The 18,430-nt window shown below is 42.9% G+C and overlaps 1 protein-coding gene across 2 annotated transcripts in view; it reads right to left on the minus strand.

Moving 5' to 3' along the window:
* cdh13 (cadherin 13, H-cadherin (heart)) overlaps positions 1 to 18,430 on the minus strand; it is a 545,258-nt gene that overhangs the window by 170,098 nt on the left and 356,730 nt on the right. For both annotated transcript variants that reach the window (XM_020456206.2, XM_020456207.2), the window contains one exon: positions 5,976 to 6,154. In XM_020456206.2, coding sequence (XP_020311795.2) covers positions 5,976 to 6,154 — 179 coding nt within the window. The remainder of the gene's footprint in view (positions 1 to 5,975; positions 6,155 to 18,430) is intronic.

An 18,430-nucleotide genomic window follows, 5' to 3' on the forward strand; every position in this document is an offset into this window, starting at 1 on the left:
ATAGAAAGGCCAGAACCTAGGAAGAAACCAAGAGAGGAACCAGGCTATGAGGGGTGGCCAGTCCTCTTCTGGCTGTGCTAGGTGGAGATTATAACAGAACAAGATGTTCAAATGTTCATAGATGACCAGCAGGGTCAAATAATAATACATGGAACCCAAAAGGGTTCTACCTGGAACCAAAAACAGTTCATCAAAGGGTTCTTCTACGGGGACAGACAAAGGAGACTTTTAGGTTCTAGATAGCAGCTTTTTTTCTAAGAGTGTACACTGTGGGAGAATATTTGGGCATTTGGCTGAAAATCATCCGTTCTGTAAAACAGTAGACCTCTGTAAAAGTATTCTGACCTGACATTCTGATCATAGGCAGCCTGGAAGCATAGAGAGTCCCAAGAAGCCAATCTAAAGGTGCATTACGATGTCAGAAGATGAAAGTGCTGAGGAGAGAAAGAGAAGGAGAAAGAGAAAAGGGAGAAAGGAAAGAGTAAGGCAGCAGAGAAGAACCCCTCCCTCCGTTCTATCTCAGAACGCCGCTCCTTCTCTCCTTCTCTTCACAGCTCCCTTTAGGGCATCACAACTCTATTTCTGAAGCCAGGTGCCTCAATCTCTGGATCATAATAGGGAAATAAAAAGGGAGTTTATAAACTGGAGTGCACACATCAGATCTGCAGTAATGACATTCTACCAATTGAAGTCGCCAATGTATTATTTGCATATAGATGACATAATATAATAACTCTCTCCCCTACCTGGAGGAAGAGTAAATATTTTTCTGTCTGCTTTGTCTCATTGTGGTGACAGAGGGAACCAGCTGCTAATTGAGGAGAGGAAGGAATCTTTATGTGGCGACTGACATTCAATTATGTCTGAGGGATCAGATTAGGTGGCGGACGAGGAATGTCTGAAAACAACATTTTGCGGGCGGTGGAGGACAGGCGCGGCGGTAATTTGAATGGCTGTTTGAGGGCGGGGGTGAATGCTGCTGCTCTGAATGAAATCACTACGCTATGACCCGGGAGTAATTGGATGTCCGAAGTGAAGCGCTGAGAAACGGAGGTAGAGACAGAGAGAGTGAGAGAGATGCTCAGTTAGTAGAGCATGGTGCTTGCAACGCTAGGATAGTGGGGTCGATTCCCTGGACCACTCATACTTAAAATGCACGCTTGACTGTAAGTCGCTTTGGATAAAAGCGTCTGCTAAATGGCATATATTATTACATACAGTATATTATTATTATATTAAAGGTGGAGAGAGAGAGAGAGAGAGAGAGCGAGAGGTGAGGAATTAAGGAAGCATTATTGGGAGAGGGAAAAACTGACAGGCAGGCAGAATGAATGGTAGACTTGTGATGAGGACAACTTGTCAAAGCCAGAGTTCACAACACACACACACACCACAGCCTCTCTCATCCCCAAGCCAAATAAACCATTTCACAAGCACTGCTTTCTAATCAGCCCAAACACCATGATGAGATCACACCGGCAAGGTCAAAACTAATAAACGGGGTCATTCTCTCACGCCTCCATTACTCATTATGTACTGCTGATCAAACTGAGCGCTATGGATTCCATTCATACCATGTACCTTCATGTATAACTAGGAGGACCGCGGTGACAAATGGAAGGTAAACATCCATTTGTCACATCAAGAACATAGAACAAAGAAGGGGAATACCAGCTACCATGGCCATCGTATCAACATCATTGGTTATAACGAGATAGAATCACAGGTACAACAAACCCAGAGAATAACGTTTGTCTGTCCTCCTGTCACTCTTAAATAAATGTCTTATTGTACCATTTTCTTGTTAAGTGTTATTTTGTGTCTGACAGAGATATGAATTTAACAAGTAGCTCTGATAACCCATCTGTTTAAACTCAGACAGATGGATAGACGAATGAACGGATGGACGGACAGACAGAGCCATTGGAGCATTCAGGATAGGTCATGTTCCTGGCTGGCTCACTCTCAGAGGTAACAAGAACAGTGAATGTGGACAGACCTCTGCTCCCCAGATCCCACAAAGGGAGGACATTGATTTGAACGTTGATTTTGGCTCTTTGTAATTCATCCGTATGGAAGAGAAGGAGGAGGGGCTGCCAGGCATATCGATTGGCTGCCGTTACCAGTGACAGGTCCCAGATTGCCCAGAGAGAATTAGAAATCCACAGTCACCATCATTAACAGTCTGCCCACACCAGTTAGGTCCCAGCCAGACCAGCAGCACCATGGGCCTGTACACCGTAATCTACACCCCCATCACTACTTCCTCAATCACATTAGTCTGCCTTTCTGTGTGTGTGTGTGTGTGTGTGTGTGTGTGTGTGTGTGTGTGTGTGTGTGTGTGTGTGTGTGTGTGTGTGTGTGTGTGTGTGTGTGTGCGTGTGTATGTATACATGTGTTCGAGCGTGCGTGCGTGTGTGTGTCAGTGACACCTGGCAAAGACATTGCAGAGTAAACTAGATTAAAGACACAGCTTGAAACATATCAGAGCTGCTCAAATAATCATAGCAGGGTGTTGATGATTCAAACCTACAACATTTACTTTTTATTGGCACATACTAGAAGCAAAAATGACTTTCCATTATGTTATTTTCTTTTTGACTCACATTTAATAATATGTGCATTACTACTCACTGCTTTGTGCTAACCTAAAGAGCTTTACACTGCTCTGTGCTTAAGCAACAGAACACAAGCCTCGCTAATGAAAGTGCTGGCATTATAAACCATCGTGGAGGTCCCCAATGGGTTTAAGAGCATAGCAACACACTACACGACACCTGTCAGGTCACTCAGAGTGCAATACATCCTCAGAGCAGCAGCAGCATGGGTCAGAGGAGATCCAGAGGAGATAAGTAGCAACACATCATTATACACACAACCTCCAGCTGACCTTTCATTGTGCTTCAGCAGGAATCACAGGCTGTAATGAGGGGAGATGAGTGGAGATGTGGTGTGGAGACAAGTATAGACCAAAAGCCCTCGCTAAATATGGTACATGCACACAGCATGTACCATATAATTGAATTGAATCATTTCAAATGATAGAGGAATGTGGGAATGTACACGGAGTGTACAAACATTAGGAACATATTCCTAATATTGAGTTGCACCTCCACTCCTACAGAAGAGCCTAAATTAGTCGGGACATGGACTTGTTCAACAGGGATGCTGGCCCATGTTGACTCCAGTGCTTCCCACAGTTGTGTCAAGGTGGCCGGATGTCCTTTGGCGGTGGACCATTCTTGATACACACAGGAAACTGTTGCGCTGCGTTGCAGTTCTTGACACAAAACTGTGCGCCTGGTACCCACTACCATACTCCTTTAAAAGACACTTAAATACTTTGTCTTGCCCATTCACCCTCTGAATGGCACACATACACAATCCATGTCTTAATTGTCTCAAGGCTTAAACATCATTCTTTAACCTGTCTCCTCCCCTTCATCTACACGGATTGAAGTGGATTTAACAAGTGAGTGACATCAATAGGGGATAATCATTTTTCACCTCTTTTTTTTTTTACATAACAGCAATTGCAGGGACACCACACAGAGAGTTGATAAACTTCACAGTGCCATGATGACCACACGCCATGAACCCGATTCATCTGAAAAGCTGGTACTGAAACAGGGGTGTAGGCCAGATAAAGCATGGGCTGACAGTGCATCTGTGTGCAGAAGAGTGATGGCCTCCGGGTCCTGGGCAGGTCCAAGGTGAAATTGTCTGTCGGAGGAGAGGAGAGAGGAAGCTCTTCTCCGCTGTGCTCCAGGTACTGATGACTGTGGACAGGATGTAGGATAGTCGCGATGAGGGGAGGGGAGGTTGGTCGTTTGACGAGGGGAGGCAGGCCGTGACAGCACAATGGACTGGAAAGTCCATTAATCACAATACCCCACAGCCAGGAGACTGAGACAACAGCTCTAAACACTAACATGAAACATATACACGTAGGCACACACAAACCCACATAAAAACACACAGAGCCCATTATTCAGGGCTATCAATCTGACAGACAGCTGGTATAACTCACACATTGTGTCTGTCAAATCAACCCATCACATCTGCCAATGGAAAGGCCATGTGTAGTACATCGGCTTAACAATACAAACATACCTTTACATCCACTGCAGCTTAAAGTTGATTCCTTTCTGAAGAACAAGTGAAAGCATTTGATGTTAACCAATTGATTTTGCCATGATTGAAATGTCTGAGCATGAGAGTGTTGTGTAGTTCTGGCCAGCGTCTGTGAGACTGTGTGTCCATCAGATTGACTACTGATAGACTACTGCTCTTAGGCTTGCAGAGACAGAGAGATCCGATCTCTAAAGTCTGTCTTTCCTGTCTGATGGGCTACATACAGTATATGCTACTTCACAGCCCCTAGGAAAATGGCCCCTTCTGTGTACAATATTAGCTGTCAAAAATATAGTCTGCCATTGATCCAAAAAGTGAGAGACAGAAAGAAAGGAGAGAGGAGCAGACAAAGTGGAGGGAAAAATAGATACGGAGGACATAGATGTGCATATCAAGACAGAATTTAACGCCTGAGTGAGAGTGGTGGAGGGAAAATCACCTTGATTTCAATGTGACAAAATAGATTTTCCAATTTTCGATGGACTGCTTTGCTTTGCCTCCCGTGGTACCATGGAATGTCCATCTAAATACACTTACAGCTCAACCTGAATTATGTCCAATGCATTTACAGGGTGGAGGAACACCGTTTGGTGTGCCAGACGGAGGGCGTGCGATACATACTTCTGAGTATCTGCTGAAGTAGCCAAGGTTTAAAGCTCTCCAGACACCTAGAAGATACAGATGTAGGATCTCTTGTGTTGCTGAGAATTTTCCTGCTCAGCAGGTAATGCAAACTTGCAAGTGTATTCAATGTTTAAAAAGGCTTCTAAAGACAATGATTAGTTGATTTTTGGTGTGTTAGCTGGGGCTGGGGCAAAAGTGTGACACCAATCAGGCCACTGAAGTTGCCTATCCCTTGTTTACATAATTTTCAAGCTCATTAAACCATTCAGTGACCACTCATGCCCTGTGGATGGGTGCATTGTCATGGGAGCCAAAATAATGGCTTTTTCTACATGACCCTAAGCATGATGGGATGGGATTACTTAAGTATCTCAGGAACCACACCTGTGTGGAAGCACCTGCTTTCAATATACTTTGTATCCCTCATTTACTAAAGTGTTTCCATCATTTACGAAAGTTTTTCCATTATTTTGGCAGTGACCTGTATATGGGATTTTGTCTATTTTGTCTGTAACGCAGACACAGGTATGAACTATAAACATGCAATAAAGGGGTGATCACATTCAATACAACCCACTAATCATGCAATTTCTAACTCAACAGAAATCAATAGCATCCTTCATGAGCACACAGACCAGGCGCTCAATGTTTGAATTACACACAGTACTAACACATTTATCAATTAATCATCTATGAGAGTTATAGCTCAGAGATCCACTCATTGCCATTTGATAGTGATTTCCCTGTTCCAGCTGAGAGGTTTCTGTTGGACTTGTTGGACACAGCCGATGCTGGTGGATAAGTGTGTATCACCTCAATTAAACCAAGCTCTAAGTGTCTGACAACAGCTAATATTCCTCTTCCACGAGCACAGTGAATCGATGTTCTGGCATTCGTCACCCCGCTGAAAAAGCAATCATGCCGTTGTCTCGCTCCGGTTAAGGAATGGGGCGATGCTGCCTCCGCTTGCTCATTAGAATGCACCACAGAAATCACCCCCCGCCTTCCCTCACACCCCTCATCTCCCCAGCACAGTGACCCCCTCTCCCGCCTCCTTCATTCACCTATCTACAGTCTCTTTACTGACAATAACAACAGTGATTTAAAACATCATGGTCGTGAGACAGTGAGGCAGTGAGGCAGTGAGACAGCAGCAGTGTTTTGAGGCCCCATTAGATCAGTCTGGAGAGGCTCCCAGCCCAGCCCAGCACACTCACCTCTCTGTCCAGCAGCGTGGGGGAGATCACAGTGACAATGTTGCCGCTCTCTGGGTTGATGTAGAACATGTTGGGCGAGGGTTTATCGGGCGACTGCCTCACGATGTTGTAACGCAGCACCGCATTCTGCAACCTGGGGTCATCAGCATCCTCTGCTGTCATCGTCATCACCACAGTTCCTATGGAAACAGACACAAGTTTGTTAAAAGTTTACAGCACTATCTTGGGCACAACCTACAGATGTAGGATCTTAATTTGAGCCAGTTTTCTACATTAGGAAAATTATCTTGCAGCAACTGGAAATGTGAATTATTTTGTGGATTATATTTAATGGACATTTTTGAAAGGATTGATTTTTCATAAGGGAAAATCAAGTCTGAAATTTAAAAGTGGAAATTACAAACTTCAGAAGCCTTTTTAAACCTCAGATATAATACATGTTTAAACTTTACTGCGTTGCAGGAAAGTTCTCCTGCAACAGGGTGATCAAATTAAGATCCTACATCTGTATGATAAGCATTCCAGACCGATAAAGTCAGTCACTTTGTCAATCACATGAAAGTACATTGAGTTACCAAATCACAAGTATGATGAAAATATGAGCCTGTTCAACGCTGATCTAACAACAAGGACTGAGACAAAGGCTAAGAATAATGACGGGCATTAGTCAGAATCTCACTCTGCAACTCACATCCTTTACTAATTCATTTTCTCCCTAATGCTGGTCAGAACGATACACCACATGTGATTTGGTAATGGAACAGGAACGGAGAACCACCCCTGGAGTCTAAGCTGAAATCCCAGTCAATCATTGACATCTCTTCAACGCTCCATCGTCATGTCTCAGTGATGAGCCTCACACTTCCACTCTAAAGGCAAGATAATTTGTTAGCTGCTGGGACGGCAATCTCTCTCCCACCTCGTATTCTCTCACTACACACATCTCATATGAAAACAGCAAGACATCTCTGTGGAGCCTGGAAATGTAGTTTGGACCACTGTAGAGTCATAGTACCAATCTGATCAGCCTATTACTATGACCTCTCCTATTACTTGTTATTTTAGATTTGACTCTTTATTATTGATTATTGTACTGCGATGTTGAGAGAGCTAGCATACAATAATATCACTACACGTTTAAACTGCTATAAACTGTGTTTGTGACAAATAACATTTGATTTGTCCGCTCACCTTCACGTTTGATGCTTCTTTGCTATGGAGTATTAGCCCGGAACTCAGTCAAATTAGCAACAAATTAGCCAAAAGTGCAAAAAACTGCATCAGACTGCATCAAGTATGTTAAATAGTTGCTTTAGTGTAAATGGACATATGTTCAGTAGTATATAATGGAGGGCAGAGAGGCAGAGAGGTATGGGTTTGATCCCCTGCCAGGTGTTTGAAGTGTAAGCTGAACCATTTGTAGTGGGTATAGCAGTAATCCTTCTACAGGCTAATTACAGAGGCCCTGTGTGTCACAGAGCTCTCAGCAGATAGACAGACAATCTCTTTACCATTCCACACGCACACATTCAGTAACTGGCTAACAGACACCCCACATCCACATACGCCACAGAGCTAAACACAGTGAGTAACTCACTCAAACATACACTCAAAACACACAAGCTGTCATGCATTGAACTCGTGACCATGGCTGACATATCCCTCCAGAATAATTAGTGTCTCTGTTTTAATTATAGGATCTGTCAGTTGGGACAGACAGAGTCGAGTACTGATGGGTGGTGCTCCGGCACAGTAATTTCACAGACCATCACACTACACAGTCCCTGGCTGATGCAGCCATCTCTACTGACTGGGCTAGAGAGGCCCATGGGTTACACAGCTCCCCATGCATGGGTTATTCTATCTATCCACTGCTATTTCCAGTGGACCAGGATTATTCACTGTCTTCCCTATACTGTACATGTTACTTGGCTAAAAGCTCTAAAGTTGTGTACCAGACCAAGCCATGATTGCCAATACTGATAGAGAGTGAGTTTAAATGTTAAAGATCACTTCTACAATGCGGAGTTAATCAAGATACGGAGTGTTTTGTGAATATAAATATGCAAATGACACATAGACATCATACTTCTAATCATTAATCGTGACTCTCTAAACAAAGATGAACATGTAAGCTGGAAACATTGTTTCTGTGTTTTCACCTTCTGCGTGTAGTGATAACGATAGAGATAACTCAGGAAGTGAATCTGAAAATACATGCACCTGTTAGGAAACTGTGAGAACTGTTAAGGCATCCACATGATCATCATTTGCTATTGTAAAAACTCACTTATTATGGCTTTACATCACCTGCCATCACATGGTTGGACAGTTACTTATCCAGTAGAACTCAGAGAGTATATGTATTATATGTAGTGAGATAACCAATGGGCTCATCACTCATTTGAAAAAAACATACACTAAAACTCGGAAGTCAATTAATCCGCCATCATTGGCACAATGGAAAAATCGAATGATATATTATTGGAATATTTAAATAGCATGGGTGACTGAGAAAAACAAATTGGTACAAAAAATGGCAAACAATAATACAGGCACTAGGGATGGGGATGTGAGCAGGCGGGTCTGGGCAGATGAGATGTAGTCATTGTTTGTACGTGTCTGTAAGTTACTGGTCGTATGTACATGTTTTTCGGGGAAATATATATATTTTTATGAAAAATTTCTGTGTTGAAAATGCCTAACCACCTTTTTCAGGACCCTGTCTTTCAAAGATAATTTGTAAAAATCCAAATAACTTCACAGATCATTGTAAAAGGTTTAAACACTTTTCCCCATACTTGTTCAATGAACCATAAACTATTAATGAACATGCACCTGTGGAACGGTCGTTAAGACACTAACAGCTTAAGGTCACAATTATGAAAACGTAGGACACTAAAGAGGCCTTTCTACTGACTCTGAAATACACCAAAAGAAAGATGCCCAGGGTCCCTGCTCACCTGCGTGAACGTGTCTTAGGCATGTGGCAAGGAGGCATGAGAACTGCAGATGTGGCCAGGGCAATAAATTGCAAAGTCCTTACTGTGAGACGCCTAAGACAGCGCTACAGGGATACAGGATGGACAGCTGATCGTCCCCGCAGTGGCAGACCACAAGTAACAACACCTGCACAGGATTGGTACATCCGAACATCACACCTGCGGGACAGGTACAACTGCCCAAGTTACACTAGGAACGCACAATCCCTCCATCAGTGCTCAGACTGTCCACAATAGGCTGAGAGAGGCTGGATTGAGGGCTGGTAGGCCTGCTGTAAGGCAACAACGTCGCCTATGGGCACAAACCCACCGTCGCTGGACCAGACAGGACTGACAATAAGTGCTCTTCACTGATGAGTCTCGGTTTTGTCTCACCAGGGGTGATGGTCGGATTTGCGTTTATCGTTGAAGGAATTAGCGTCACCCCGAGGCCTGAACTCTAGAGCGGGATCGATTTGGAGGTGGAGGGTCCGTCATGACTAAGCAAGCTTAGCTATAAAAAAAAAACGGATACAAAAACATATTGTAACACAGCACCTCTCCTCTTTCTAATGATCTAATTTAACTGTACTGCATATATACGAATATGTATATATGAATAGTGTTTAAATAGTATTTTTGTTGCCTATTGTTGTCTTTCCTAGATAAAACATTTTTAAATTTGTCATATTTTATGTTGTTCTTGTCTATTACTGTTCTGTACTTTGTCATGTATTTGTATGTTTTATGCGGACCCCAGGAAGAGTAGCTAATGCATGTGCAGCAATAAACTAAGCCAATACAACTAGAAGAGCTCCTGTGAGTTGTCTCCAAACCCTCTATACGTCACCTGGTTGCATGCCAAAGGTCAAATTACTGGGCTCCTGATGTGATTAACCCATACTGACCCCCATTGACCTTAGGCCTATCTGCTCAGACAGACTGAAAGGAATGACAGAGGTACCTACTATCAATATGTGCATGCAGGGAGATAGCAACCAGCTACTATCAGTATACTAGTGGTGCACAGCTAAGCTGAAAATGTGGTCTCAATAGTAAACTTTGTGAGGATAAAAAAAGGTAGATGTATGTACCCTGACAATATACAGATATGAAGCCACCTAGATTTGGCCCCTGTGGGGTGTGGGAGCCATTACAATTAAACAAAATAACACCAAAAAAAGAAAATACATATTTTGCTTTCAGTCATTGTTTCTATACGAAGTGGAGAGTCTCATCTTTCAGATGCAACTGGAACGGAGTTGATAGATCATAGCAGTTTGAGGTCTGATGCCCTTATCAATGGCCCTCTTAGGTCGTACCGGTATATAAGATTTGTTAAATCGCCAATTTCTCAGCCTCTGACCATCACAGAAACACAACACTTTGAATGAATAACATAACAACGTTCATAAAAAGTAGCTATGGATGAAATGTATCAAAATATCTGTTCATAATATGAAAAACATAAATATACAGTATATACATATTTTGAAATATCAAATGTGACTATAAATGTGTGAAAATGTTTACATATATGCTTATTTGGGGGAATTTAAACAATTTAGGTTGTGTAACAAAATGTTAATAAAATAAGTGTTACTGCTTGACAGACTAAATCCAAGATGGCGTAGCAGTCAGACGTCTTTGTCCTGTCGTGTCCCTTGTATATATCTTTTTCGTCGCATATCCTTTAAAATATTTAGCTAAGCCTGAACATTAAATACTCTCCTGCAACCCGCCTCACAAAATGTGGCGTGGATCTGCTTCCTTTCCCTAAAGTATTTATATTTACTTCGGATCTGGAACCCCTCAACTGAAGCTAGCCAGCTAACTACCAGCTATCAGTCAGCAAACCATTGCCAGCGGTCATCAGCTAACCTTCAGCTCGGAAAGCTCTCGTCAGTTCGAACAACGTGACTCTAACCAGAGCGGACCTGTTACTTTTATCCCCGGATTCCGACCGCAAACTGAACATTTTCATCTGGATCTTCACAACTAGCTAACCGCAATCCCGGATGACTACTCCTGGCTAGCGTTTCCATCCCAGAGCAAGCACCAATTAGCTTGAAGCTAGCCCGGCCAGGGCTCCTGTGCTACCACCGAAGTATACTCCTGGGCTACAATATCCGGACCCCTTATACAGCCGGTACGGGGCATGGAACCCCACAGATCCCCTACGACTGGAATACCGACATAATCTGCCCGAGGACTCCAACAGGCCCCTCAGGTATGACGCCCGCTGAAGGCCCATTATGCTAACCAGCTAGGCCTGCTAGCTACCTAGAGCTACTTGGAACCCTACTAATTCCACGACTGGTCTATCGACGTCACCGCACGAAGAGGCAAAAACTAGGAATAGATATAGTCCTTGGTTCACTCCAGACCTGTCTGACCTTGACCAGCACAAAAGCAACCTATGGTGTTCTGCATTAGCATCGAATAGCCCCCGTGATATGCAACTTTTCAGGGAAGTTAGGAACAAATATACACAGGCAGTTAGAAAAGCTAAGGCAAGCTTTGTCAAACAGAAATTTGCATCCTGTAGTACTAACTCAAAAAGGTTCTGGGACACTGTAAAGTCCATGGAGAATAAGAGCACCTCCTCCCAGCTGCCCACTGCTCTGAGGCTAGGAAAAACAGACACCACCGATAAAGCCACTATAATTGAGAATTTCAATAAGCATTTCTCTACGGTTGGCCATGCTTTCCACATGGCTACCCCTACCCCGGTCAACTGTCCAGCACCCTCCACAGCAACCCGCCAAAGCCCCCACCATTTCTCCTTTACCCAAATCCAGATAGCTGATGTTCTGAAAGAGCTGCAAAATCTGGACCCCTACAAATTTTTTATTTTACCTTGGCAAGTCAGTTAAGATCAAATTCTTATTTTCAATGACAGCCTAGGAACAGTGGGTTAACTGCCTGTTCAGGGGCAGCTCTGGGATTTGAACTTGCAACCTTCTGGTTACTAGTCCAATGCTCTAACCACTAGGCTACCCTGCCGCCCCAAATCAGCCGGGCTAGACAATCTGGACCCTGTCTTTCTAAAATTATCTGCCAAAATTGTTGCAACCCCTATTACTAGCCTGTTCAACCTCTCTTTCGTATCGTCTGAGATTCTCAAAGATTGGAAAGCTGCCGTGGTCCCCCCTCTTGAAAGGGGTTGACACTCTAGACCCAAACTGCTACAGACCTATATCTATCCTACCCTGTCTTTCTAAGATCTTTGAAAGCCAAGTTAACAAACAGATTACTGACCATTTCGAATCCCACCATACCTTCTCCGCTATGCAATCTGGTTTCAGACCTGGTCATGGCTGCACCTCAGCCACGTTCAAGGTTCTAAACGACATCATAACCGCCATCGATAAGAGACATTACTGTGCAGCCGTATTCATCGACCTGGCCAAGGCTTTCGACTCTGTCAATCATAACTTTCTTATTGGCAGACTCGACAGCCTTGGTTTCTCAAATGATTGCCTTGCCTTTACCAACTACTTCTCTGATAGAGTTCCGTGTGTCAAATCGGAGGGCCTGTTGTCTGGACCTCTGACAGTCTCTATGGGTGTGCCACAGGGTTAAATTCTCAGGCCAACTCTTTTCTGTATACATCAATGATGTTGCTCTTGCTGCTGGTGATTCTCTGATCCACCTCTACGCAGACGACACCGTTCTGTATACTTCAGGCCCCTCCTTGGACACTGTGTTAACTAACCTCCAGACGAGCTTCAATGCCATACAACTCTCCTTCCGTGGCCTCCAACTCCTCTTAAACGCAAGTAAAACTAAATGCATGCTATTCAATCGATCACTGCCCGCACCTGTTCGCCCGTCCAGCATCACTACTCTGGACGGCTCTGACTTAGAATACGTGGACAACTACAAATACCTGGGTGTCTGGTTAGACTGTAAACTCTCCTCCCAGACTCACATTAAGCATCTCCAATCCAAAATTAAATCTAGAAATCGGCTTCCTATATCGCAACAAAGCATCCTTCACTCATGCTGCCAAACATACCCTCGTAAAACTGACCATCCTACCGATCCTCGACTTCGGTGATGTCATCTATAAAATAGCCTCCATCACTCTACTCAACAAACTGGATGCAGTCTATCACAGTGCCATCCGTTTTGTCACCAAAGCCCCATACACTACCCACTACTGTGACCTGTACGCTCTCGTTGGTTGGCCCTCGCTTCATACTCGTCGCCAAACCCACTGGCTACAGGTTATCTACAAGTCTCTGCTAGGTAAAGCCCCACCTTATCTCAGCTCACTGGTCACCATAGCAGCACCCAGCACACGCTCCAGTAGGTATATCTCACTGGTCACCCCCAAAGCCAATTCCTCCTTTGGTCGTCTTTCCTTCCAGTTCTCTGCTGCCCATGACTGGGACGAATTGCAAAAATCTCTGAAGCTGGAGACTCACATCTCCCTCACTAGCTTTAAGCACCAGCTGTCAGAGCAGCTTACAGATCACTGCACCTGTACATAGCCCATCTGTAAACAGCCCATCTATCTACCTACCTCATCCCCATACTGGTATTTATTTTGCTCCTTTGCACCCCAGTATCTCTACCTGCACATTCATCTTCTGCCGATCTACCATTCCAGTGTTTATTTGCCATATTGTAATTACTTCGCCACCATGGCCTATTTATTTCCTTAACTTACCTCATTTGCACTCACTGTATATAGACTTTTTGTTTTCTTTTGTTCTACTGTATTGACTGTAAGTATTGTTTATTCCATGTGTAACTCTGTGTTGTTGTATGTGTCGAATTGCTACGCTTTATCTTGGCCAGGTCGCAGTTGCAAATGAGAACTTGTTCTCAACTAGCCTACCTGGTTAAATAAAGGTTAAATATTTTTTTTTAAACAGACAGTGTATCTTTGCAATCATTACCAATGACCCCTGTTGGTGCTTTTTAGCAAAAAATATGTTTGCACTTTTAGGGATAATTGAGTAATGGAACTAGATATAAAGCAATAGATGATTGCCAGAACCTAATGATAAGCCAATTACACCTACCTTGATTTAGTGAGGAGTCATTAGCCACCATGCTTCTACATCTGCTTTGCTTGCTGTTTGGTGTTTTAGGCTGGGTTTCTGTACAGCTGATGTAAAAAGGGCTTTATAAATACATTTGATTGATTAATTGTCATCCCTCATAAAGCCCATGTTCTCCCCAGTGCCAAAGTTGAATCAATGTTAACTGCATTTGATGGTTAATGGGAGGGTCTGAAATGGCTGGAGATACACAACTTCCCTCATTTAGAGAGGATGAGATCAACCCACACAGGCCAGGGGCTCCTCTCCTCATTTCTCCTCTCCGTGCCAGAGACTGGGAGAAATGGAGAAGAAACAATGGAATAGATTTGTGGGTAAATGTCTATGCAAATATTTTACACACTTTTCTCCATTCCCACTTCTCCATCTGTCCCTATCTCCCTTTGAGGCAGAGGGGCCTGGGCCCAAGTTCCCTGTTCGCAGTTACAGTGCATTCGTAAAAGTATTCAGACCCCTTGACATTTTTTTTAACGTTACAGCCTTATTCTAAAATGGCTTAAAATGGCTTAAATTGTCAATCTACACACAATACCCCAAAATTACAAAGCATAAACAGTGTTTGTCATTTTTGCAAATGTATTAATTTTCTTTTTTTTAAATATTACATTTACATAAGTATTCAGAACCATTAATCAGTACTTTGTTGAAGAACCTTTTGCTGGAGGGTCATGTCAGGCTCATCCTAGGGCTAGGGCCATTCCCCGCAGAAATGTCCGGGAACTTGCAGGTGCCTTGGTGGAAGAGTGGAGTAACATCTCACAGCAAGAACTGGCAAATCTGGTGCAGTCCATGAGGAGGAGATGCACTGCAGTACTTAATACAGCTGGTGGCCACAGCAGATACTGACTGTTACTTTTGATTTTGACCCCCCTCCCTTTGTTCAGGGACACATTATTACATTTCTGCTAGTCACATGTCTGTGGAACTTGTTCAGTTTATGTCTCAGTTGTTAAAGCTTGTTATGTTCCTACAAATATTTACACATGTTATGTTTGCTGAAAATAAACGCAGTTGACAGTGAAGACGTTTCTCCTTTTGGTGAGTTTAATTATTAGTTTAATTATACCGTACATTGCGTTCCAGCTGGTGTCAATTCCACAAGTTACCACCGGCTAAGGCTATGACGTTGAAATGCCTCTTGACTGTTCCATCTCATTGTGCAATCCACTGTAAGAACACAAATAGCTCAATGGGAAATGAGGAGAGAGAGAGAGGGAGGGCGGGTGAACTAACTGAATAGGCTGGTCCTGAATGAGCTTAGTCAATGCAGAAAGCACATACACTTTACCTTCCACGTTGTTGCTGTTGCTGCTATTCAGAAAGAACACTTATAGTAGTGGTTTTTCCATTCCTTAGCCCATGCTTCCATAAGCAGAGCCCAAAATAAAACACAGCCACAACATATATTAAACGTACCTCCTTCTATCGTTAATGCTTTAAGTCCATTGTGCACTACCTATAGGAAGTGGGGAAAAAAAGGAATATTCCACTGCAGAGACACACACTTCTACTGAAGAAGCCATCAGCTGCCTGCTGCCTACTGCTGCTTTATGGCCATAACCAAGGATATCTTCACTGTCCCTTTTGTTATCTGACCTTGTGGTGGTTAATTCTCATCCTCCCTCAGCATGTACAGTATACTGCCATATAAACTAGCAACACAACCAAACATTTCTGTGGCTCAGGATTCTCTCATTGCAAACCTCCAAAGTGCTTGAAAACAAAGAAATAGTGTCACCATCTTGGATAACAAAAATACATTTTGCACTGTAATTAGTTGCAATAATTAACAATTAACCAATTAGGCACAACAATCAGAACGTAATCTGTTAAACTGTGATGGTCAATCTGTGGAGAATTAGAGGCCCTTCTCCAAGTACCAAAAACCACACAGTCTACAACTGTTAAACAAAAACTTTTCCCATTGATTCATTTACAGCACTTGGGTTAGTGGAAATAATTGACCTGCTATGGAAGCAGCAGTAGCATAAGTAGGAGTCTAGGAGCTCCAGACCAGATTGCTATGCTGAAACACAATGGGATTTAATGACTACTGAGCTGACAGTGAGGGGAATTGACTCAAATAGTTCCTCCTCAACCTCTCACCGCTCGTCACATCCTAATTGTCTTTAAAGGTCTAGACTACTCACTCCAGAACACAGGGGTTGGCAGACAAAGAATGTCAATTATTGATCTATTGAATATATCTATTTTTCATGTATTTTTACCAGACAAGAGAATCATCAGAATTCATCAGCCTGACGGTGCATTTGAGTATAAAGGGAACATGGAATGCTAGGTATGGAGTTATCTGACTGAAGAATGCCATTGAGATTAATGTCATAATGGAACATAACATTGACCGATGGTGGGAGAAATTATGAAAAAAGGTTTGTGGAATTAAAAAAATGACTTTTTAGAGCTGATATGAAACACACAAACAAAATGTCTGCTGGAATCTGCTGCTATCTCTGCTTCAGTTAGAATACAGCAGCATGCCACAAATCCTACCGCAATAAACAGCAAATAAACTCCACTGTATCATTCTGATAACATCTGCCCAGGCTGTGATGTTCAGTGGAGTGAACCATGCCCTCTTCTGGCTGCACACAGGACCACAAACCCAACCCAACCTGGCACCCAGAGCCAAGCTCAATCAGCACACATAAAACACACTTCCTGTCAAAGGATTACGCATTCTGGTGGGCCAGAAAATGGCACTTACCAATATCAATACAGTGGTGAAAGGTGGAGGTAGAAGTGAGAGAATAGAGGAAGAAATACAACATGAGAGGGTAGTTGCTTCAGTGCTTGTCCCTCTACTGCATCTCAGAGTACCTTGGAGTCTGCTGGTGCCCAGAACAAGAGGATTCTTTCACAGCAACAGTCAAATGGATCCCGGCCCCTTCAAACCAGCAACGAGCCAAAAGCCTCTCTTTTTATCAAAGGAAATATGCACTATAAGATATTGTTTCCTCTATAAAAACCTACTCCAACTCAGGTCCATTGGCATTTTCATGGACATCGTGTGATGTTATGAATGAGGCAGCTTTCAAATGACTCGCACTGAGGGCTGTGAGTGGCAGAGAGAGCTGCTCATTTTATTCCTATCAAGAACATTTATGAAATAAATAATGAATGGGTAAATAGCTAGCTATAAACAGTTGAATGTAGATTATGTTAGATCATTAAATGAAATGTAATTCCTTCCATTGTCAAACAAATTAATCATATTTTAAATGATTAGATTAAATACATTTAAGGTTACAGTGATAAAAAAAAAGTGTATTTTTTTGGGATAAATAGGCATCTATTGTTATCAGACATCTCCTCCAGACACAGTCTTCATTACAATCAGCTCGGTGTGTATCCTCCATCAATCACTTCAAGTCTGCTGGGAATAGCTGCATACAGATATCATATTCTGTAGAAAGCTGTCACTGGTATTTCTAGTTCAGAACACAATATATCTATTTTTAAAGTGCATATTTGTATTTTAGCACTTTGATTACAGTCCAACTTTCTCTGGTTTACGGCAGGTAGCCTGGCGGGTGAGAGCGTTGGGCCAGTTATCGAAAGATTGCCGGATCGAATCCCCGAGCTGACAAGGTCAAAATCTGTCGTTCTGCCCCTGAGCAAGGCAGTTAACCCACTGTTCCTCGGGCACTAAAGATGTGGATGTCGATTAAGGCAGCCTTCCGTACCTCTCTGATTCAGAGGGTTTGGGTTCAAATGCAGAAGACACATCTCAGTTGAATGCATTCATTTGTACAACTGACTAGGTGTTCCCCTTTCCCTGTATCCTCCTTTACGCTGCTTATAAACCCACTGACCCCCTCTCTTGCACTGGTCTATGCACATTCATACTACACTGCCACTCCAACCCACACACTACATATGCTCAGACACACATGCGTATTGACGCCACACACACACACACACACACACACACACACACTGCAAATATGCTGTTGCTTCTCTGTTTATTATCTACCCTGATTGCCTAGTCGCTTCTTACCCCTACCTACATGTACATATTACCTCAATTACCTCATACCCCTGCACATTGTCTCGGTACTGGTAATCCTTCTATATAGCCTCGTTATTGTTATATTATTGTGTTACTATTTCAATTTAGCCATTTTTGTTTACTTTTTAACTCTGCATTGTTGGGAAAGGGCTTGTAAGTAAGCATTTCACAGTAAAGTCCACACCTGTTGTATTCGGCGCATGTGACAAATAAAATGTGATTTTAAATTCTGAAGTGTGTGTAGTTTTCCATGCCTGTCAGATACTAACCCTGGTCAGTTTTAAGCAGCTCTCATGGTTTAGTCACTTCCCTACAGCTCTGAAACCCTCTAACTGACAGATAGACGGACTGACAGACAAACAGACAATG

This window comes from Oncorhynchus kisutch, linkage group LG22 (assembly GCF_002021735.2).
Source record: "Oncorhynchus kisutch isolate 150728-3 linkage group LG22, Okis_V2, whole genome shotgun sequence".
NCBI lineage: Eukaryota > Metazoa > Chordata > Actinopteri > Salmoniformes > Salmonidae > Oncorhynchus > Oncorhynchus kisutch.